Raw genomic sequence first — 17,500 nt, 5'->3', positions numbered from 1 at the left:
GGACTCACCTGACCTCTGTCCTCTGTCACGTGTCTGTGAGCTGCAGGTAAGGGAAGGTGGATCAGGTACGTCCCGGTCCGGACGGTCTGTGTGTCCTCCGGGGTTTAAGGTGAAGTCGGTTCTTCCTCCTCTTCCTCCCCCCTGCTCTTCCTCCTGTCCCGCATGTTGTCACGAGCAGCCGCTCCTCCTCTGAGAGCACGAGCTCTATCAGCGCTCAGCAGGCGGCACGAGCGGGCCCCGCCCCCCGGACACCTGTCACCTGCCTGATAACAACCCAGCGGAAGTACGAGGGCCACGGTGACGTCATCACTGACATAGACGGAAATAAACAAACAAAATAAACAATAATAACTTAGTTGATAAATAATTATATAAATAACCCCGCCCCTCTCCTCTGCCCCCTCTCCCTCTCCCTCTCTCCTCCCCCCCTCCCCTCCCTCTCCTCTCTCCCTCCCTCTCTCCTCCCCCCCTCCCCTCCCTCTCTCTCCCTCTCCCCTCCCTCTCTCTCTCCTTCCCTCCCTCCCCCCCTCCCCTCCCTCTCCTCTCTCCCTCCCTCTCTCCCCCCCCCTTCTTTCTTCTCCTTTAAACATCTGAAACATGAATTGACTGTGTTTCCTCTTCCTCCTCCTCTTCTTCATCTTCTTCTTCTTCTTCTCTGACGAACGTCATGTGAGTAACACACCTTTGTTTCCATACTGATTATTGATTTGTTCTCACAAATTTGTACTTTTCAATCTGTACTTTTTGTTTTAAAAAAGGGACAGACTATTTTATTGTGTCTAAGTTTCTGTTCAATTTTGCATTTTAATATTTTGTATTGTTGTGACGACCTCTGTACCGCACTCTGGCACAACAATTTCCTCCGGGATAAATAAAGTCGGTCTTATTCTTATTCTTTCCAGGCTGACAGGAAGTGAAGCGGAGAAGTGATCGATTATCAGCCGTTAGTTTGAAAGGCTTTTTATTCTCAGGTGAGCTGCACAGGATCAATGAATGAATGAACATGAAAACAGTACATTGATTCATAAATCAATCGACACTTTCCAAAAAGATTTTGGAGAATCAGTGAATTAAACTTGTTGATTATTAATCTTATTATTGAACTTATTACTGTCATGGATTATTGTTACAGTGGTGTTACTGTGTGTGTTACAGTGTGTTACAGTGGTGTTACTGTGTGTGTTACAGTGTGTTACAGTGTGTTACTGTGTGTGTTACTGTGTGTTACAGTGTGTTACAGTGTGTTACAGTGTGTGTTGCAGTGTGTGTTACAGTGTGTGTTACAGTGTGTTACTGTGTGTGTTACTGTGTGTTACAGTGGTGTTACTGTGTGTGTTACAGTGTGTTACAGTGTGTTACTGTGTGTGTTACTGTGTGTTACAGTGTGTTACAGTGTGTTACAGTGTGTGTTACAGTGTGTGTTACAGTGGTGTTACTGTGTGTGTTACTGTGTGTTACAGTGGTGTTACTGTGTGTGTTACAGTGTGTTACAGTGTGTTACTGTGTGTGTTACTGTGTGTTACAGTGTGTTACAGTGTGTTACAGTGTGTGTTGCAGTGTGTGTTACAGTGTGTGTTACAGTGTGTTACTGTGTGTGTTACAGTGTGTGTTGCAGTGTGTGTTACAGTGTGTGTTACTGTGTGTGTTACAGTGTGTGTTACAGTGTGTTACTGTGTGTGTTACAGTGTGTGTTACAGTGTGTTACTGTGTGTGTTACAGTGTGTGTCAGACCAACAGTTTCGCTGACAGTGAAAACACACTGTGATCTGATGGGAGCTTCAGTAGGAGCTGTATTTCTGGTCCAGGAGGATTCAACCTGTTCTCCATCTCCTCTTTAATCTGCGAGTATTAATCTTCTTCCTTTGTGACAGATTATGTCTTTAATCCCCATCTTCGTCGTCCTCCTCCTCCTCCTCAGGTCATCCACGGTTCATGAATCACAGAAAGAAACTTAATAGATCAGTTAGACGACATTAATCACCGGCTCGTGACACATGTTCTATTTTATAAATCTGCGTTATGCAACATGTCTTTGTATTATTGTACGACACAGGATTATTTATCCCATGTTTTTATTAGAACTATTAGAATTTATTATCGGTACTTACTTTTATATCATGTCATTTTATTTTTAGGTTTTTCTAGTTTTATACAATGAAATCCTCATGCATGACTTTCAGAGCACGTCACCAAACACAAAACACAAAGCTAATAATGAAACTACTATGCTTTCTGTTAGCTTAGCTTAGCATTATCACATATTCCCCTCTCACTGACCTTTGTAAACTTTGGGATGTAGCACAACGTGACAATGCGTGGCGTGACATGGTTTGACGTGGTTACTATCGCTCTGCGTCTCTTTATGGGTGAAAGTCCAGACAGACTAGGTGAGGTTATCAGTAACAGTTACAGAGGTGCTCCAGCAGGGGGCGACTAACAACACTATGTGCCCTTCTCAGACAAAAATGGCCGCCGGTGTCTGGACCTGTGATATGAAGAGAAAGTGACATTTTCGCCATGTCCCACATCATGAGACGACCTTCTTCTTCTGTGGTAGGCTCACCACAGCGGATGACACTCCTTCTTCTTCTTCTTCATGTGGTCCTTCCACCTGACCTAGTGATGTCATCATCACCACTTACTGTGGCCCTCTGGCGCCATGGCAACAGAGCCTCCGACAACATCTGCCAACGGTTGGAGACGCCAGATGGAGGACTGACGGTCCGCTGCAGCGGACTGAGGCTGACTCAGGTGTGTCTGTGTGTGTGTGTGTGTGTGTGTGAAACTCTGGGAGAGTTCCTGGACCTCTTTAGCTTAGCTTAGCTTAGCTTAGCTTAGCACAAAGACTGGGAGCAGGAGGAAACTACTAGCCTAGCCTCACTGAGAGACAAAAAGCATCAGTTAGATAACATTAGCTCTGTAGCTACCAAATGTTAGCTCATTATCAGAGACTGTGTAATGAATTTAAATAGTTCAGAGAGCCACAATATCATTTTGTACATGAATGAGCGCTAAAGTCCCCCTTAGTCTTACCTGCTCAGGTGTGTTCCTGTCCTCAGGTGCCCGTCGGCCTCTCCAACCTCACCGTCCGTCTGTTCCTGGATAAAAACCTGCTCAGCTCTCTGCCGACCGACTCTTTCTTTGGTCTCTTCCTGCTCGATGAGCTCGACCTGTCGCACAACCAGGTACAACAACATCATCCATCCATCCATCCATTTTCAACCGCTTATCCGGGGTCGGGTCGCGGGGGCAGCAGTTTTAGCAGAGATGCCCAAACTTCCCGGGCCCCAGACACCTCCTCCAGCTCATCCGGTGGGACCCCGAGGCGTTCCCAGGCCAGCCGAGAGACATAGTCCCTCCAGCGTGTCCTGGGTCTTCCCCGGGGCCTCCTTCCGGTGGGACATGCCCGGAAAACCTCCCCAGGGAGGCGTCCAGGAGGCATCCGAAACAGATGCCCGAGCCACCTCAGCTGGCTCCTCTCGATGTGGAGGAGCAGTGGCTCTACTCCGAGCCCCTCCCGGATGGTCGAACTCCTCACCCTATCTCTAAGGGTGAGTCCGGCCACCCTGCGGAGGAAACTCATTTCGGCCGCTTGTATCCGAGATCTTGTTCTTTCGGTCATGACCCAAAGTTCATGACCATAGGTGAGGGTAGGAACGTAGATCGACCGGTAAATCGAGAGCTTTGCCTTTCGGCTCAGCTCCCTCTTCACCACGACGGACCGATACAGCGACCGCATTACTGCAGACGCTGCACCGATCCGCCTGTCGATCTCACGCTCCATCCTTCCCCCACTCGTGAACAAGACCCCGAGATACTTGAACTCCTCCACTTGAGGCAAGGACTCTCCACCGACCCGGAGATGGCAAACCACCTTTTTCCGGTCGAGAACCATGGCCTCGGACTTGGAGGTGCTGATTCTCATCCCAGCCGTTTCGCACTCGGCTGCAAACCGCCCCAGTGCACACTGGAGGTCCCGGCCTGACGAAGCCAACATGACAACATCATCCGCAAAAAGCAGAGATGCTATCATGCGGTCCCCAAACCGGACCCCCTCCGGCCCCTGGCTGCGCCTAGAAATTCTGTCCATAAAAATAATGAACAGAACCGGTGACAAAGGGCAGCCCTGCCGGAGTCCAACATGCACCGGGAACAGGTCTGACTTACTGCCGGCAATGCGAACCAGACTCCTACTCCGGTCGTACAGGGACCGGACAGCCCTTAGCAAAGGGCCCCGGACCCCATACTCCCGAAGCACCCCCCACAAGATGCCACGAGGGACACGGTCGAATGCCTTCTCCAAGTCCACAAAGCACATGTGGACAGGTTGGGCAAACTCCCATGAACCCTCGAGCACCCGATGGAGAGTGTGGAGCTGGTCCAGTGTTCCGCGACCAGGACGGAACCCGCATTGTTCCTCCTGAATCCGAGGTTCGACTATCGGCCGTATCCTCCTCTCCAGTACCCTGGAATAAACTTTCCCGGGGAGGCTGAGGAGTGTGATCCCCCTATAGTTGGAACACATCCTCCGGTCCCCCTTCTTAAAAAGAGGGACCACCACCCCGGTCTGCCACTCCAGAGGCACTGTCCCCGACCGCCAGGCGATGTTACAGAGACGTGTCAACCAAGACAGTCCCTGTACATCCAGAGACTTGAGGTATTCAGGGCGGATCTCGTCCACCCCTGGTGCCTTGCCACCGAGGAGCTTTCTGACCACCTCGGCGACTTCGGCTTGGGTGATGAACGAGTCCACTTCTGAATCCCCAGCCTCTGCCTCCTCAATGGAAGACCTGGCGGTGGGATTGAGGAGATCCTCGAAGTATTCCTTCCACCGCCCGACGACATCCCCAGTCGAGGTCAACAGCTCCCCACCCTCACTGTAAACAGTGTTGGTGGGGTACTGCTTCCCCCTCCTGAGGCGCCGGACGGTTTGCCAGAATTTCCTCGAGGCCGACCGGTAGTCCTCCTCCATGGCCTCCCCGAACTCCTCCCAGGCCCGAGTTTTTGCCTCCACAACCGCCCGGGCTGCAGCACGCTTGGCCTGCCGGTACCTGTCAGCTGCCTCAGGAGTCCCACGAGCCAATAAGGCCCGGTAGGACTCCTTCTTCAGCTTGACGGCATCCCTTACTTCCAGTGTCCACCACCGGGTTCGGGGATTGCCGCCACGACAGGCACCAGAGACCTTACGGCCACAGCTCCGAGCGGCCGCGCCAACAATGGAGGTGGAGAACATGGTCCACTCGGACTCAATATCTCCAACCTCCCCCGGGATCTGTGAGAAGCTCTCCCGGAGGTGGGAGTTGAAAACCGCAGCGACAGCGGGTTCCGCCAGACGTTCCCAACAGACCCTCACGATACGCTTGGGCCTGCCGAGTCTCTCCGGCTTCCTCCCCTGCCAGCGGATCCAACTCACCACCAGGTGGTGATCAGTTGACAGCTCAGCCCCTCTCTTCACCCGAGTGTCCAGAACACACGGACGGAGGTCAGATGACACGACAACGAAGTCGATCATCGACCTCCGGCCTAGGACGTCCTGGTGCCACGTGCACCGATGGACGCCCTTGTGCTCGAACATGGTGTTCGTTATGGACAGTCTGTGACTAGCACAGAAGTCCAACAACAGAACACCACTCGGGTTCAGATCGGGGAGGCCGTTCCTCCCAATCACGCCTCTCCAGGTCTCACTGTCGCTGCCCACGTGGGCGTTGAAGTCCCCCAGTAGAACAATGGAGTCCCCAGTCGGCGCACCATCCAGCACCCCTCCCAGGGACTCCAAGAAGGCCGGGTACTCTGCACTGCTGTTCGGCCCATAGGCCGAGACCACAGTGAGAGACCTGTCCCCGACCCGAAGGCGCAGGGACGCGACCCTCTCGTTCACCGGGGTAAACTCCAACACATGGCGGCTGAGCTGTGGGGCTATAAGCAAGCCCACACCAGCCCGCCGCCGCACACCGCGGGCAACACCAGAGAAATGGAGAGTCCAGCCCCTCTCGAGGAGCTGGGTTCCAGAGCCCAAGCTGTGAGTGGAGGTGAGCCCGACTATATCTAGCCGGTACCTCTCAACCTCCCGCACAAGCTCCGGCTCCTTCCCCCCCAGCGAGGTGACATTCCATGTCCCTACAGCTAGAGGCTGTCTCCGAGGCCCAGGTCGTCGGGGCACTCCGCCTCGACCGCCACCCGTGCCACATAGCACCCGACCCCTACGGCTCCCTCTGCGGGTGGTGGGCCCACAGGAGGTCGGACCCACGTCATCTATTCGGGCTGGGCCCGGCCGGGCCCCGTGGGCAAAGGCCCGGCCACCAGGCGCTCGCATGCGAGCCCCAGCCCCGGGCCTGGCTCCAGGGGGGGGCCCCGGCTGCGCCATACCGGACGACGTCACGGTCCTTCGTTGTCTTCTCTTCATAGGGGTTTTTGAACTGCTCTTAGTCTGGCCCGTCACCTAGGACCTGTTTGCCTTGGGAGACCCTACCAGGGGCATAAAGCCCCAGACAACATAGCTCCTAAGGATCATACGAGCACTCAAACTCCCCCACCACGATAAGGTGGCAGCTCAACAACATCATGTTCTAGCAAACACACCTGAAGTGTGTGAGAGGAGAAATGCTTTCAGCTCGTGTTTCCCGCTTCCTCTCAGCTCTCCTCTCTGGAAGCTGGTTGTTTCCGCGGTTTGGCCTCCTCGCTCCGTTTCCTGGACCTGTCGTCCAATCGGCTGTCTACGCTGGAGCCGGCGGCGCTCGGAGGGCTGCGAGCGCACACCAACCTCACACACAACCCCTGGCACTGCGACTGCAGCATGCAGGTGGGTTCAGTCTGCACAGGTGAGCTGGGCGGGGCTCTGTCAGAACGTTGGTTTGATTCTCCACAGATTCGTTCTGTTTTCTTTCCTGTTTGTGTTCAGCTGCTGGCGTCTCAGTTGGATCTGGAGCCGCCCTCCCTGTCTGAAGTCGTCTGTCACACCTCCGACCTGCCGAACCTCGGTGTGTAGCACCACATGACACAACGTAACACAGCACAACTTAAAGCAACAGTACGCAACGTAGTGTAACGCAAGTCAATGTAACGCTACAAAATGTAACGCTACACAATGTAACACACACAATGTAACACTACACAATGTAACACACACAATGTAACACTACACAATGTAACACACACAATGTAACACTACACAATGTAACACACAATGTAACACTACACAATGTAACACACACAATGTAACACTACACAATGTAACACACACAATGTAACACTACACAATGTAACACACACAATGTAACGCACACAATGTAACGCACAGCTTAGCATTCACTGTTAACTTAGGTTACTGTGCGTTATGTTGTGTCCAAAGCTACATGATGTTAGCTTAATGTTCTGGGTTTTGCATTCACTTATGTTAAGACATAACAATCCAACAACGTAACACATGACAACATAAGTGTTACATCACTGTATGTTCCACTGAGGAAATGTTCCGTGTTAATGTAATGATACACTCACTAAACACTGTGAATAAGTGACAGCTGGTTCTTATCCAGAGTGAGAGCTGCTCCAGTATCAGTGGATGTTTGTGGTGCAGGAGCTGTTGGGATGCCTCTGGTCCTGCTGCTGGACGACTGGGATCTGTGTCGCTCTGTGAGGAGAACCACTGATGTGGGGATGCTGCTGACCATGTTCCTCTGGTTCTCCACCCTCATCTGCTACCTGCTCTACTACGTCCGACAGAACCAGAGGGAGGCTCGCCAACACATGGAGTACCTCAAGGCACTGCACTGCCGCCGAGTGTAGAGGACGGAGCGCCGCCTGTTGGTCAGGGGTCACATGTTCCTCTAAAGAATGAGAACGCAGATGATCCTGGAACGTTGGTCACCTGATCATGAGATTCAAGGACCTTCTTCAAGCAGACATGATGGTTTTGTTCCATAGCAGATCACACTGCAGTTAGTTTCATCTTTCACTGTAGCTCTCTTCACTCTTTACTTACTTTACTCTGGACTTTCCTGAGATGACAGCTGTCATTGAAGGATTTTATCAACTGTAGCTAACAAGCTAATAAAGCTAACATTAGCTACCTTGCTTGGTAGAAAACACGTTCTCCAGCTCCAACTTTTTATGGTTCCTGCTGAAGGGTAAACCAGAAGGATAAAGCTAACAGACTGAGGCTAAAGCTAACAGACTGAGGATAAAGCTAACAGACTGAGGCTAAAGCTAACAGACTGAGGCCAAAGCTAACAGACTGAGGATAAAGCTAACAGACTGAGGCTAAAGCTAACAGACTGAGGCCAAAGCTAACAGACTGAGGATAAAGCTAACAGACTGAGGCTAAAGCTAACAGACTGAGGCCAAAGCTAACAGACTGAGGATAAAGCTAACAGACTGAGGCTAAAGCTAATAGACTGAGGATAAAGCTAACAGACTGAGGCTAAAGCTAATAGACTGAGGATAAAGCTAACAGACTGAGGCTAAAGCTAATAGACTGAGGATAAAGCTAACAGACCGAGGCTAACGCTCACAGACTGAGGCTAACGCCAACAGACTGAGACTAAAGCTAACAGACCGAGGCTGTGTACCTGTGTGTGTACCTTTGTGTGTGTGTACCTGTGTGTGTGTGTGTACCTTTGTGTGTGTGTACCTGTGTGTGTGTACCTGTGTGTGTGTGTGTGTGTACCTGTGTGTGTACCTGTGTGAGTGTGTGTATCTGTGTGTGTACCTGTGTGAGTGTGTGTACCTGTGTGAGTGTGTGTATCTGTGTGTGTACTTGTGTGAGTGTGTGTATCTGTGTGTGTACCTGTGTGTGTGTGTGTACCTGTGTGAGTGTGTGTATCTGTGTGTGTACCTGTGTGAGTGTGTGTATCTGTGTGTGTATCTGTGTGTGTACCTGTGTGTGTGTGTGTGTACCTGTGTGAGTGTGTGTATCTGTGTGTGTACCTGTGTGAGTGTGTGTACCTGTGTGTGTACCTGTGTGTGAGTGTGTGTACCTGTGTGAGTGTGTGTACCTGTGTGTGTACCTGTGTGAGTGTGTGTACCTGTGTGTGTACCTGTGTGAGTGTGTGTACCTGTGTGTGTACCTGTGTGTGAGTGTGTGTACCTGTGTGTGTACCTGTGTGTGTACCTGTGTGTGAGTGTGTGTACCTGTGTGTGTACCTGTGTGTGAGTGTGTGTACCTGTGTGTGTACCTGTGTGTGAGTGTGTGTACCTGTGTGTGTACCTGTGTGTGTACCTGTGTGTGAGTGTGTGTACCTGTGTGTGTACCTGTGTGTGAGTGTGTGTACCTGTGTGTGTACCTGTGTGAGTGTGTGCTTCAGTCGGTGATGATGTGAAAATGAATAATAATAATAATATAAAATAATAAATAACAGTTTCCAGTTGTTTGGTGAATATCTAAAAGTCAAACTCTCTGATCGTCTGCTTCTTCACACTCTTGGGTAACACAGGTCCAGGTGCTCCACAGTGAGGTCACACCTGAGCTGGGGGGGTCCTGAATGTAGTCTTTAGTTAAGAATAAGAATAAGAATAAGACCGACTTTATTTATCCCGGAGGAAATTGTTGTGCCAGAGTGCGATACAGAGGTCGTCACAACAATACAAAATATTAAAATACAAAACTGAACAGAAACTTAGACACAATAAAATACAATTAAATTAAATAGTCTGTCCCTTTTTAAAACAAGAAGTACAAATTGAAAAGAACAAATTTGTGAGAAGTGTCACAGTGTGTGAGGTGAAGTGTGCAAAGTAAGTGAAACTGTACAGAATAGACTTTAACAATTAAATAAGATATGTGCAAAGTGCAAACTGCAAAACGGGAGACAAAGTGAAAGGTTGTTGCACATGATTCTGCTGAATGAGTCCGTTAGGTGTCCCTCCTGCTGGTGGAGGAGGCCTTATACAGTCTAACAGCCACAGGTAGGAAAGACCTCCTGTGGCCTTCTGTGGTGCACCTTGGTGGTCTGAGTCGACGACTGAAGGTGCTCTGACAGGCTCTCAGTGTGGCGTGCAGGGGGTGGGAGGTGTCGTCCATGATGCTGAGCAGCTTCTTCAGCATCCTCCTCTCTGACACCTCCACCACAGACTCCAACTCGACTCCCAGGACAGAACCAGCGCTCCTGATGAGCTTGTTGAGACTGTTTGTCCTTCAGGTTCCTGCCCGCTGACACTCTCACAGCAGAATAAATCCACATTCAGAGGAAGATTTCCATCATGTGACAGCAGCAACCAGGAGCTTCAACAACCATCCACACAGTTTGTCGGTACTTCCGGTTTTGAGGCGAAGTGAAACCAGGGTACCGTTTATTTTTCAAATGCTGCCCCTGAAATGTGTCACTGCACCTTTAGTGTAAAAATCCGCTCTTCATTTATTGTGTCATTTATGCGCTGCTTCTGATCGATCCATCTGTTATCGATGATCTCTGTCTGTCCGCTGTTTCTACGATTCTACGATCGTCTTGTACTGTCTGAGGCATCCCACAATCCATTGCGCGTCACAATAGTTGCCAGTCATTGTAGGAGCAGCCTGAAGGAGCCGCCGTGACTCTGCAGATACACTCGGGCCGATTTAAAGTGCGTTTGAGCGGACTGTGAGCTGTCTGTCGTCCACACGTCATGAAGGAAACGGCGGCCAAGCGGCGGGACAAGGCGGGAGGCCGGGACCGGGACTCCAAGGCCGAGAAGCCGAAGGACCCGGGCCCGGAGCCGCAGGACGTGGAGATGCCGGAGGAGGAGGCGGCTAACGCGGCTAAGCCGCCCAAAGAGCTGGACAGCCTGACTCTGGACGGTGAGACTGGGCTTCAAAGTACCGGGGAAACCACCGGGAGACTCCGGTACGGTGCCGGAGCCGGATCACTGTCGGTCCGGTTCACCGAGGGTAGCGTTAAGTCAGCGGCCGTTGGCCTGTTAGCATAGCCGGCCAGCTAGCCGTGAGCTAGCCGGTAATGTAAACACCGGAGCTGAAGGGTCGGAGGACAGGTACCGGACTAGTACCGGACTAGTAGCGACAGGTACCGGACTAGTACCGGACTAGTAGCGACAGGTACCGGACTAGTACCGGACTAGTAGCGACAGGTACCGGACTAGTACCGGACTAGTAGCGACAGGTACCGGACTAGTACCGACAGGTACCGGACTAGTACCGGACACACTGTTGTTACACCTCTACAGGTAGGACTCATCCAGACGAGGTTTACACGGACCCCTTCTGAGTTGACACCATCCACACCAGGTGGAGACAGGCAGACAGGCAGACAGACAGGCAGACAGGCAGACAGGCAGACAGACAGACAGACAGGCAGACAGGCAGACAGGCAGACAGGCAGACAGACAGACAGACAGACAGACAGGCAAAACAATTATAAATAAAAAAAGAGGGCAATGTACAGAAGAATAATTTTAAAGGATAGTGTGCAAAAAGTATTCAAGTATTAATGGTTGCAGAGGTAATGTGGTTCACAGCTTATGGCCGTTTCCTTAAGAGCCTGTGGACACAAGCTGTGTTTCAGTCTTGTTGTTCTGGTGGAGGGTGAAGAGGGTGAAGAGTGTGAAGAGGGTGAAGAGGGTGAAGAGGGTGAGCTGTCTGATCAGGTTCTGTGTCCTCTTTGTGGCACGGCTATATGTTCTATATGTGATGGCTGCTGCACAGACAGACAGACACAGACAGGCAGACAGACACAGGCAGACACAGACAGACACAGGCAGGCAGACAGACACAGGCAGACAGACACAGGCAGACAGACACAGGCAGACAGACACAGACAGACACAGGCAGACAGACAGACAGACAGACAGACAGGCAGACAGACAGAACTACATTCAGCCTGAGAAAGGACTCCCTGCAGTCATTAACTGATTTATGGTTTTGACATCGATTATGAGGTTCAGCTGAGGAGCTTTAATTCACTGAACTGAGTGTGTGAGTGTGTGTGTGAGTGAGTGAGTGAGTGTGTGTGAGAGTGTGTGTGTGAGTGAGAGTGAGTGTGTGTGAGAGTGTGTGTGTGAGTGAGAGTGAGTGTGTGTGAGAGTGTGTGTGTGAGTGAGAGTGTGTGAGTGAGTGAGTGAGTGTGTGTGAGAGTGTGTGTGTGAGTGAGAGTGTGAGTGTGTGAGTGAGTGAGAGTGTGTGTGTGAGTGAGAGTGAGAGTGTGAGTGTGTGAGTGAGTGAGAGTGTGAGTGTGTGAGAGTGAGTGTGTGTGAGAGTGTGTGTGAGAGTGTGTGTGTGAGTGAGAGTGTGTGAGTGAGTGAGTGAGAGTGTGTGAGTGTGTGTGTGTGAGTGTGAGTGTGTGAGAGTGAGTGTGTGAGTGTGTGTGTGTGAGTGTGAGTGTGTGAGAGTGAGTGTGTGTGTGAGTGAGAGTGAGAGTGTGTGAGAGTGTGAGTGTGTGTGTGAGTGAGAGTGAGAGTGTGTGAGTGTGTGTGTGAGTGAGAGTGAGAGTGTGTGAGAGTGTGAGTGTGTGTGAGAGTGTGTGTGAGAGTGTGTGTGAGAGTGTGTGTGTGAGTGAGAGTGTGTGAGAGTGTGAGTGTGTGTGTGAGTGAGAGTGTGTGAGTGTGTGTGTGTGAGTGTGTGTGTGAGTGAGAGTGAGTGTGTGAGTGAGTGTGTGAGTGAGTGTGTGAGTGTGTGAGAGTGTGAGTGTGTGAGTGTGTGAGTGTGTGTGTGTTAGTGTGAGTGTGAGTGTGAGAGTGAGTGTGTGTGTGTGTGAGTGTGAGTGAGAGTGTGTGTGTGTGAGTGTGTGTGAGAGTGAGTGAGTGTGTGAGTGTGTGAGTGTGTGAGTGTGAGTGTGAGAGTGAGTGAGTGTGTGAGTGAGAGTGTGTGTGTGAGTGTGTGTGTGAGTGTGAGAGTGTGTGAGAGTGTGTGTGAGTGTGTGTGTGAGTGAGTGTGTGAGAGTGTGTGAGAGTGTGTTAGTGTGTGTGTGAGTGTGAGAGTGAGTGTGTGTGTGAGTGAGAGTGTGTGAGTGTGTGTGTGAGTGAGAGTGAGTGTGTGAGTGAGAGTGTGTGAGAGTGTGAGTGTGTGTGTGAGTGAGAGTGTGTGAGAGTGTGAGTGTGTGTGTGAGTGAGAGTGTGTGAGAGTGTGAGTGTGTGAGAGTGTGAGAGAGTGTGTTAGTGTGTGTGTGAGTGTGAGAGTGAGTGTGTGTGTGAGTGTGAGTGTGAGTGAGAGTGTGTGTGAGTGAGAGTGTGTGTGAGTGAGAGTGTGTGTGTGTGAGTGTGAGAGTGTGTGTGAGTGAGAGTGTGTGAGAGTGTGTGAGAGTGTGTGAGAGTGTGAGAGTGTGAGAGTGTGAGAGTGTGAGAGTGTGTGTGTGTGTGAGTGTGAGTGTGAGTGAGAGTGTGTGTGAGTGAGAGTGTGTGTGTGTGTGAGTGTGAGAGTGTGAGAGTGTGAGAGTGTGAGAGTGTGAGAGTGTGTGTGTGTGTGAGTGTGAGAGTGTGTGTGAGTGAGAGTGTGTGTGAGTGAGAGTGAGAGTGTGTGTGTGTGAGTGTGAGAGTGTGTGTGAGTGAGAGTGTGTGAGAGTGTGTGTGTGAGTGAGAGTGTGTGAGAGTGTGAGTGAGTGTGTGAGTGTGAGAGTGTGTGAGTGAGAGTGTGTGTGAGTGAGAGTGTGTGTGAGTGAGAGTGTGTGTGTGTGAGTGTGAGAGTGTGTGTGAGTGAGAGTGTGTGAGAGTGTGTGAGAGTGTGTGAGAGTGTGAGAGTGTGAGAGTGTGAGAGTGTGAGAGTGTGTGTGTGTGTGAGTGTGAGTGTGAGTGAGAGTGTGTGTGAGTGAGAGTGTGTGTGTGTGTGAGTGTGAGAGTGTGAGAGTGTGAGAGTGTGAGAGTGTGAGAGTGTGAGAGTGTGTGTGTGTGTGAGTGTGAGAGTGTGTGTGAGTGAGAGTGTGTGTGAGTGAGAGTGAGAGTGTGTGTGTGTGAGTGTGAGAGTGTGTGTGAGTGAGAGTGTGTGAGAGTGTGTGTGTGAGTGAGAGTGTGTGAGAGTGAGTGTGAGTGAGTGAGTGTGAGTGAGTGAGTGTGAGTGAGTGAGTGTGAGTGAGTGTGTGTGAGTGAGTGTGTGTGTGTGTGTGTGTGTGTGTGCTCGCAGGCTGAGCACACACACACACACACTGGAGCTACAGTGTGTGTGGTTCAGATTGTGTCCCTCTGCTGTCAGTGAGCTGTGTCTGTCCCCCCCCAGACATCAAGGAGCACGTGAAGCAGATTGAGAAGGCGGTGTCGGGGAAGGAGCCTCGCTTCGTGCTGCGAGCTCTCAGAGCGCTGCCGTCCACCAGCCGCCGCCTCAACACCAATGTGCTGCATAAGGCCATCTTTGGCTTCTTCACCACCAACACCACCACCAGAGACTTCCTGCTGGGCTTCCTGGAGGAGGTGAGGCTGCGTTCGCTTCGGACCGGTCATCGTTTAGTCCTCGCACCGCCGCTGATGAACCAGAAATACACCTTCAGTGTGTTTCTGGAACAATCGGTCGCTGGCGGGGAGTCGGTCCGTGTGTTGATGAAAGCTTCACATCTGAGGATTTGCATTTTCTCTGTAAACATCGTGAACCAAACTCCATCCAGATTTTTACAGATTTAAGTTCAGATGAATGAAGTGAAATAACTGACAAACACACTTTGTCTCAGAGGTTTTACAGACTCAACACTTCATCATATAAACGAGTCAAAAACACACAGAGGCTGGAGTGGACCAGTGATTCTGTCTGTCTGTCTGTCTGTCTGTCTGTCTGTCTGTCTGTCTGTCTGTCTGTCTGTCTGTCTGTCTGTCTGTCTCCAGCCGATGGAGATGGCTGACGGAGACGTCCAGTTCCGACCGAGGACGGGGAAGGCGGCATCGGCCCCCCTGCTGCCGGAGGTGGAGGCGTACCTGCAGCTACTGCTGGTGGTTCACCTGACCAACAACAAGAGATACACAGAGGTCTGTCTGCCTGCCTGCCTGTCTGTCCGCCTGTCTGCCTGTCTCAGAGGTGTGGTGTGTGAAGTCGGTGTCCGATTGGCTGCTGGTCTTGTCTCCAGGCTCAGAAAGTGTCGGACGACCTGCTGCAGAAGATCGGATCCAAGAACCGCAGAGCTCTGGACCTGGTGGCTGCCAAGTGTTACTACTATCACGCCAGAGTGTACGAGTTCCTGCAGCAGTTTGACAGCATGCGCAGGTACAGACACACTCACAGACACACAGACACACTCACAGACACACACAGACACACACACACACAGACACACACACACTCACAGACACACACACACTCACAGACACACACACACTCACAGACACACACAGACACTCACAGACACTCACAGACACACACAGACACACTCACAGACACTCACAGACACTCACAGACACACACACACACACACACACACACACACACACAGACACACCCACAGACACAGATACACACACACACACACACACACACACACACACACACACTCACAGATACACACACACAGACACACACACACTCACACACACACACACAGACACACTCACAGACACACACACACACACACACACACACACACACACACACACACACACACAGACACACTCACAGATACACACACACACACTCACAGATACACACACACACTCACAGACACACACACACACACACACACACACACACACACACACACACACACACACACACACACACAGACACACCCACAGACACACACCCACACACACACACACACACACACACACACACTCACAGACACAGATACACACACACACACAGACACTCACACTCACACACACCCACAGACACACCCACAGACACACACACACACACACACACACACACACAGACACAGACACAGACACACACACAGACACACACACACACAGACACAAACACACACACACACAGACACTCACACTCACACAGACACACCCACAGACACACACACACACACACACACACACACACACACACTCACAGACACAGATACACACACACACACAGACACTCACACTCACACACACACACAGACACACCCACAGACACACACACACACACACACACACACACACACACATAGACACAGACACAGACACACACACACACACACACACACACACACTGTTCCTGAATCTCTCCCTGTTTTATCCTCCAGTTTCCTCCACACTCGCCTGCGGACGGCGACTCTGCGTCACGACGCCGACGGTCAGGCTGTCCTGCTCAACCTGCTGCTCAGGAACTACCTGCACTTCAACCTGTACGACCAGGCCGAGAAGCTGGTGTCCAAGTCCGTGTTCCCCGAGCTCGCCAACAACAACGAGTGGGCCCGCTACCTGTACTACACAGGTGAGACACATACTGCTCAGGTGAGACGGGTACCTGTACTACACAGGTGAGACACATACTGCTCAGGTGAGACGGGTACCTGTACTACACAGGTGAGACACATACTGCTCAGGTGAGACGGGTACCTGTACTACACAGGTGAGACGCATACTGCTCAGGTGAGACGGGTACCTGTACTACACAGGTGAGACACATACTGCTCAGGTGAGACGGGTACCTGTACTACACAGGTGAGACACATACTGCTCAGGTGAGGCGGGTACCTGTACTACACAGGTGAGACACATACTGCTCAGGTGAGACGGGTACCTGTACTACACAGGTGAGACACATACTGCTCAGGTGAGGCGGGTACCTGTACTACACAGGTGAGACGCATACTGCTCAGGTGAGGCGGGTACCTGTACTACACAGGTGAGACGCATACTGCTCAGGTGAGACGGGTACCTGTACTACACAGGTGAGACGCATACTGCTCAGGTGAGACGGGTACCTGTACTACACAGGTGAGACACATACTGCTCAGGTGAGACGGGTACCTCAGAGCTATAGATCTGTGACGTTGTGCTGAATGAATCCACTTCCTGTGTGCCATGTGACCTCCTGCAGGTCGTATTAAGGCCATCCAGCTGGAGTACTCTGAGGCCCGCAGGACTCTGACCAACGCCCTGAGGAAAGCTCCCCAGCACACAGCTGTGGGCTTCAAGCAGACGGTAACACACACACACACACACACACACTCTCTAAAGTCTGCCTATTGATGTCACCTGTGTGATTACAGACACTAACAGACTGTCTACACCCCCCCCCCCCCCCCCCCAGGTCCATAAGCTGCTCATTGTGGTGGAGCTGCTGTTGGGGGAGATTCCTGACAGACTGCAGTTCAGACAGCCGTCACTCAAGAGGTCACTGATGCCCTACTTCCTGCTGACCCAGGGTCAGTACACTCACTCACTCACTCACTCACTCACTCACTCACTCACTCACTCACTCACTAGTAGAAGCTCAGCAGTCAGCAGGTTCACTGTGTGTGTGTGTGTGTGTGTGTGTGTGTGTGTGTGTGTGTGTGTGTGTGTGTGTGTGTGTGTGTGTGTGTGTGTGTGTGTGTGTGTGTGTGTGTGTGTGTGTGTGTGTGTGTGTGTGTGTGTGTGTGTGTGTAGCGGTGAGGACAGGTAACCTGGCCAAGTTTAACCAGGTGTTGGAGCAGTTTGGGGAGAAGTTTCAGACAGACGG

At 51.4% G+C, this 17,500-nt stretch overlaps 3 protein-coding genes across 9 annotated transcripts in view; 2 read left to right on the top strand and 1 right to left on the bottom strand.

Moving 5' to 3' along the window:
- The window catches only part of LOC139216597 (serine/threonine-protein kinase WNK4-like), a 23,354-nt gene extending 23,178 nt beyond the window's left edge, over positions 1-176 (bottom strand). For 6 of the 7 annotated variants that reach the window (XM_070847762.1, XM_070847769.1, XM_070847765.1 and 3 more), the window contains exon 1: positions 9-176. The gene's annotated coding sequence lies outside the window, so the exon portion shown is untranslated. The remainder of the gene's footprint in view (positions 1-8) is intronic. The other variant, XM_070847763.1, reaches the window with a different exon arrangement.
- A 2,353-nt stretch (positions 177-2,529) lies between these two features.
- On the top strand, positions 2,530-7,946 carry LOC139217298 (leucine-rich repeat-containing protein 3-like). The gene is made up of 5 exons (XM_070848624.1): positions 2,530-2,751; positions 3,060-3,185; positions 6,635-6,799; positions 6,899-6,977; positions 7,577-7,946. Exons 1-5 carry the CDS (start codon positions 2,530-2,532, stop codon positions 7,783-7,785), a joined length of 801 nt encoding a protein of 266 aa, XP_070704725.1. The 3' UTR covers positions 7,786-7,946.
- A 2,546-nt stretch (positions 7,947-10,492) lies between these two features.
- The window catches only part of psmd3 (proteasome 26S subunit, non-ATPase 3), an 8,120-nt gene continuing 1,112 nt past the window's right edge, over positions 10,493-17,500 (top strand). Inside the window, exons 1-8 of the mRNA XM_070848494.1 lie at positions 10,493-10,771; positions 14,132-14,322; positions 14,728-14,868; positions 14,967-15,103; positions 16,077-16,267; positions 16,877-16,980; positions 17,090-17,204; positions 17,428-17,500. The exon at positions 17,428-17,500 is cut by the window's right edge and continues 47 nt beyond it. Coding sequence (XP_070704595.1) covers positions 10,600-10,771; positions 14,132-14,322; positions 14,728-14,868; positions 14,967-15,103; positions 16,077-16,267; positions 16,877-16,980; positions 17,090-17,204; positions 17,428-17,500 — 1,124 coding nt within the window. The 5' untranslated portion in view covers positions 10,493-10,599. The remainder of the gene's footprint in view (positions 10,772-14,131; positions 14,323-14,727; positions 14,869-14,966; positions 15,104-16,076; positions 16,268-16,876; positions 16,981-17,089; positions 17,205-17,427) is intronic.

The sequence above is a fragment of the Pempheris klunzingeri genome, chromosome 17, assembly GCF_042242105.1.
Source record: "Pempheris klunzingeri isolate RE-2024b chromosome 17, fPemKlu1.hap1, whole genome shotgun sequence".
In the NCBI taxonomy this organism is placed as follows: Eukaryota; Metazoa; Chordata; class Actinopteri; order Acropomatiformes; family Pempheridae; genus Pempheris; species Pempheris klunzingeri.
Note: the sequence above shows the minus strand (reverse complement) of the source record. Positions and strands in the feature narration are given on the sequence as shown.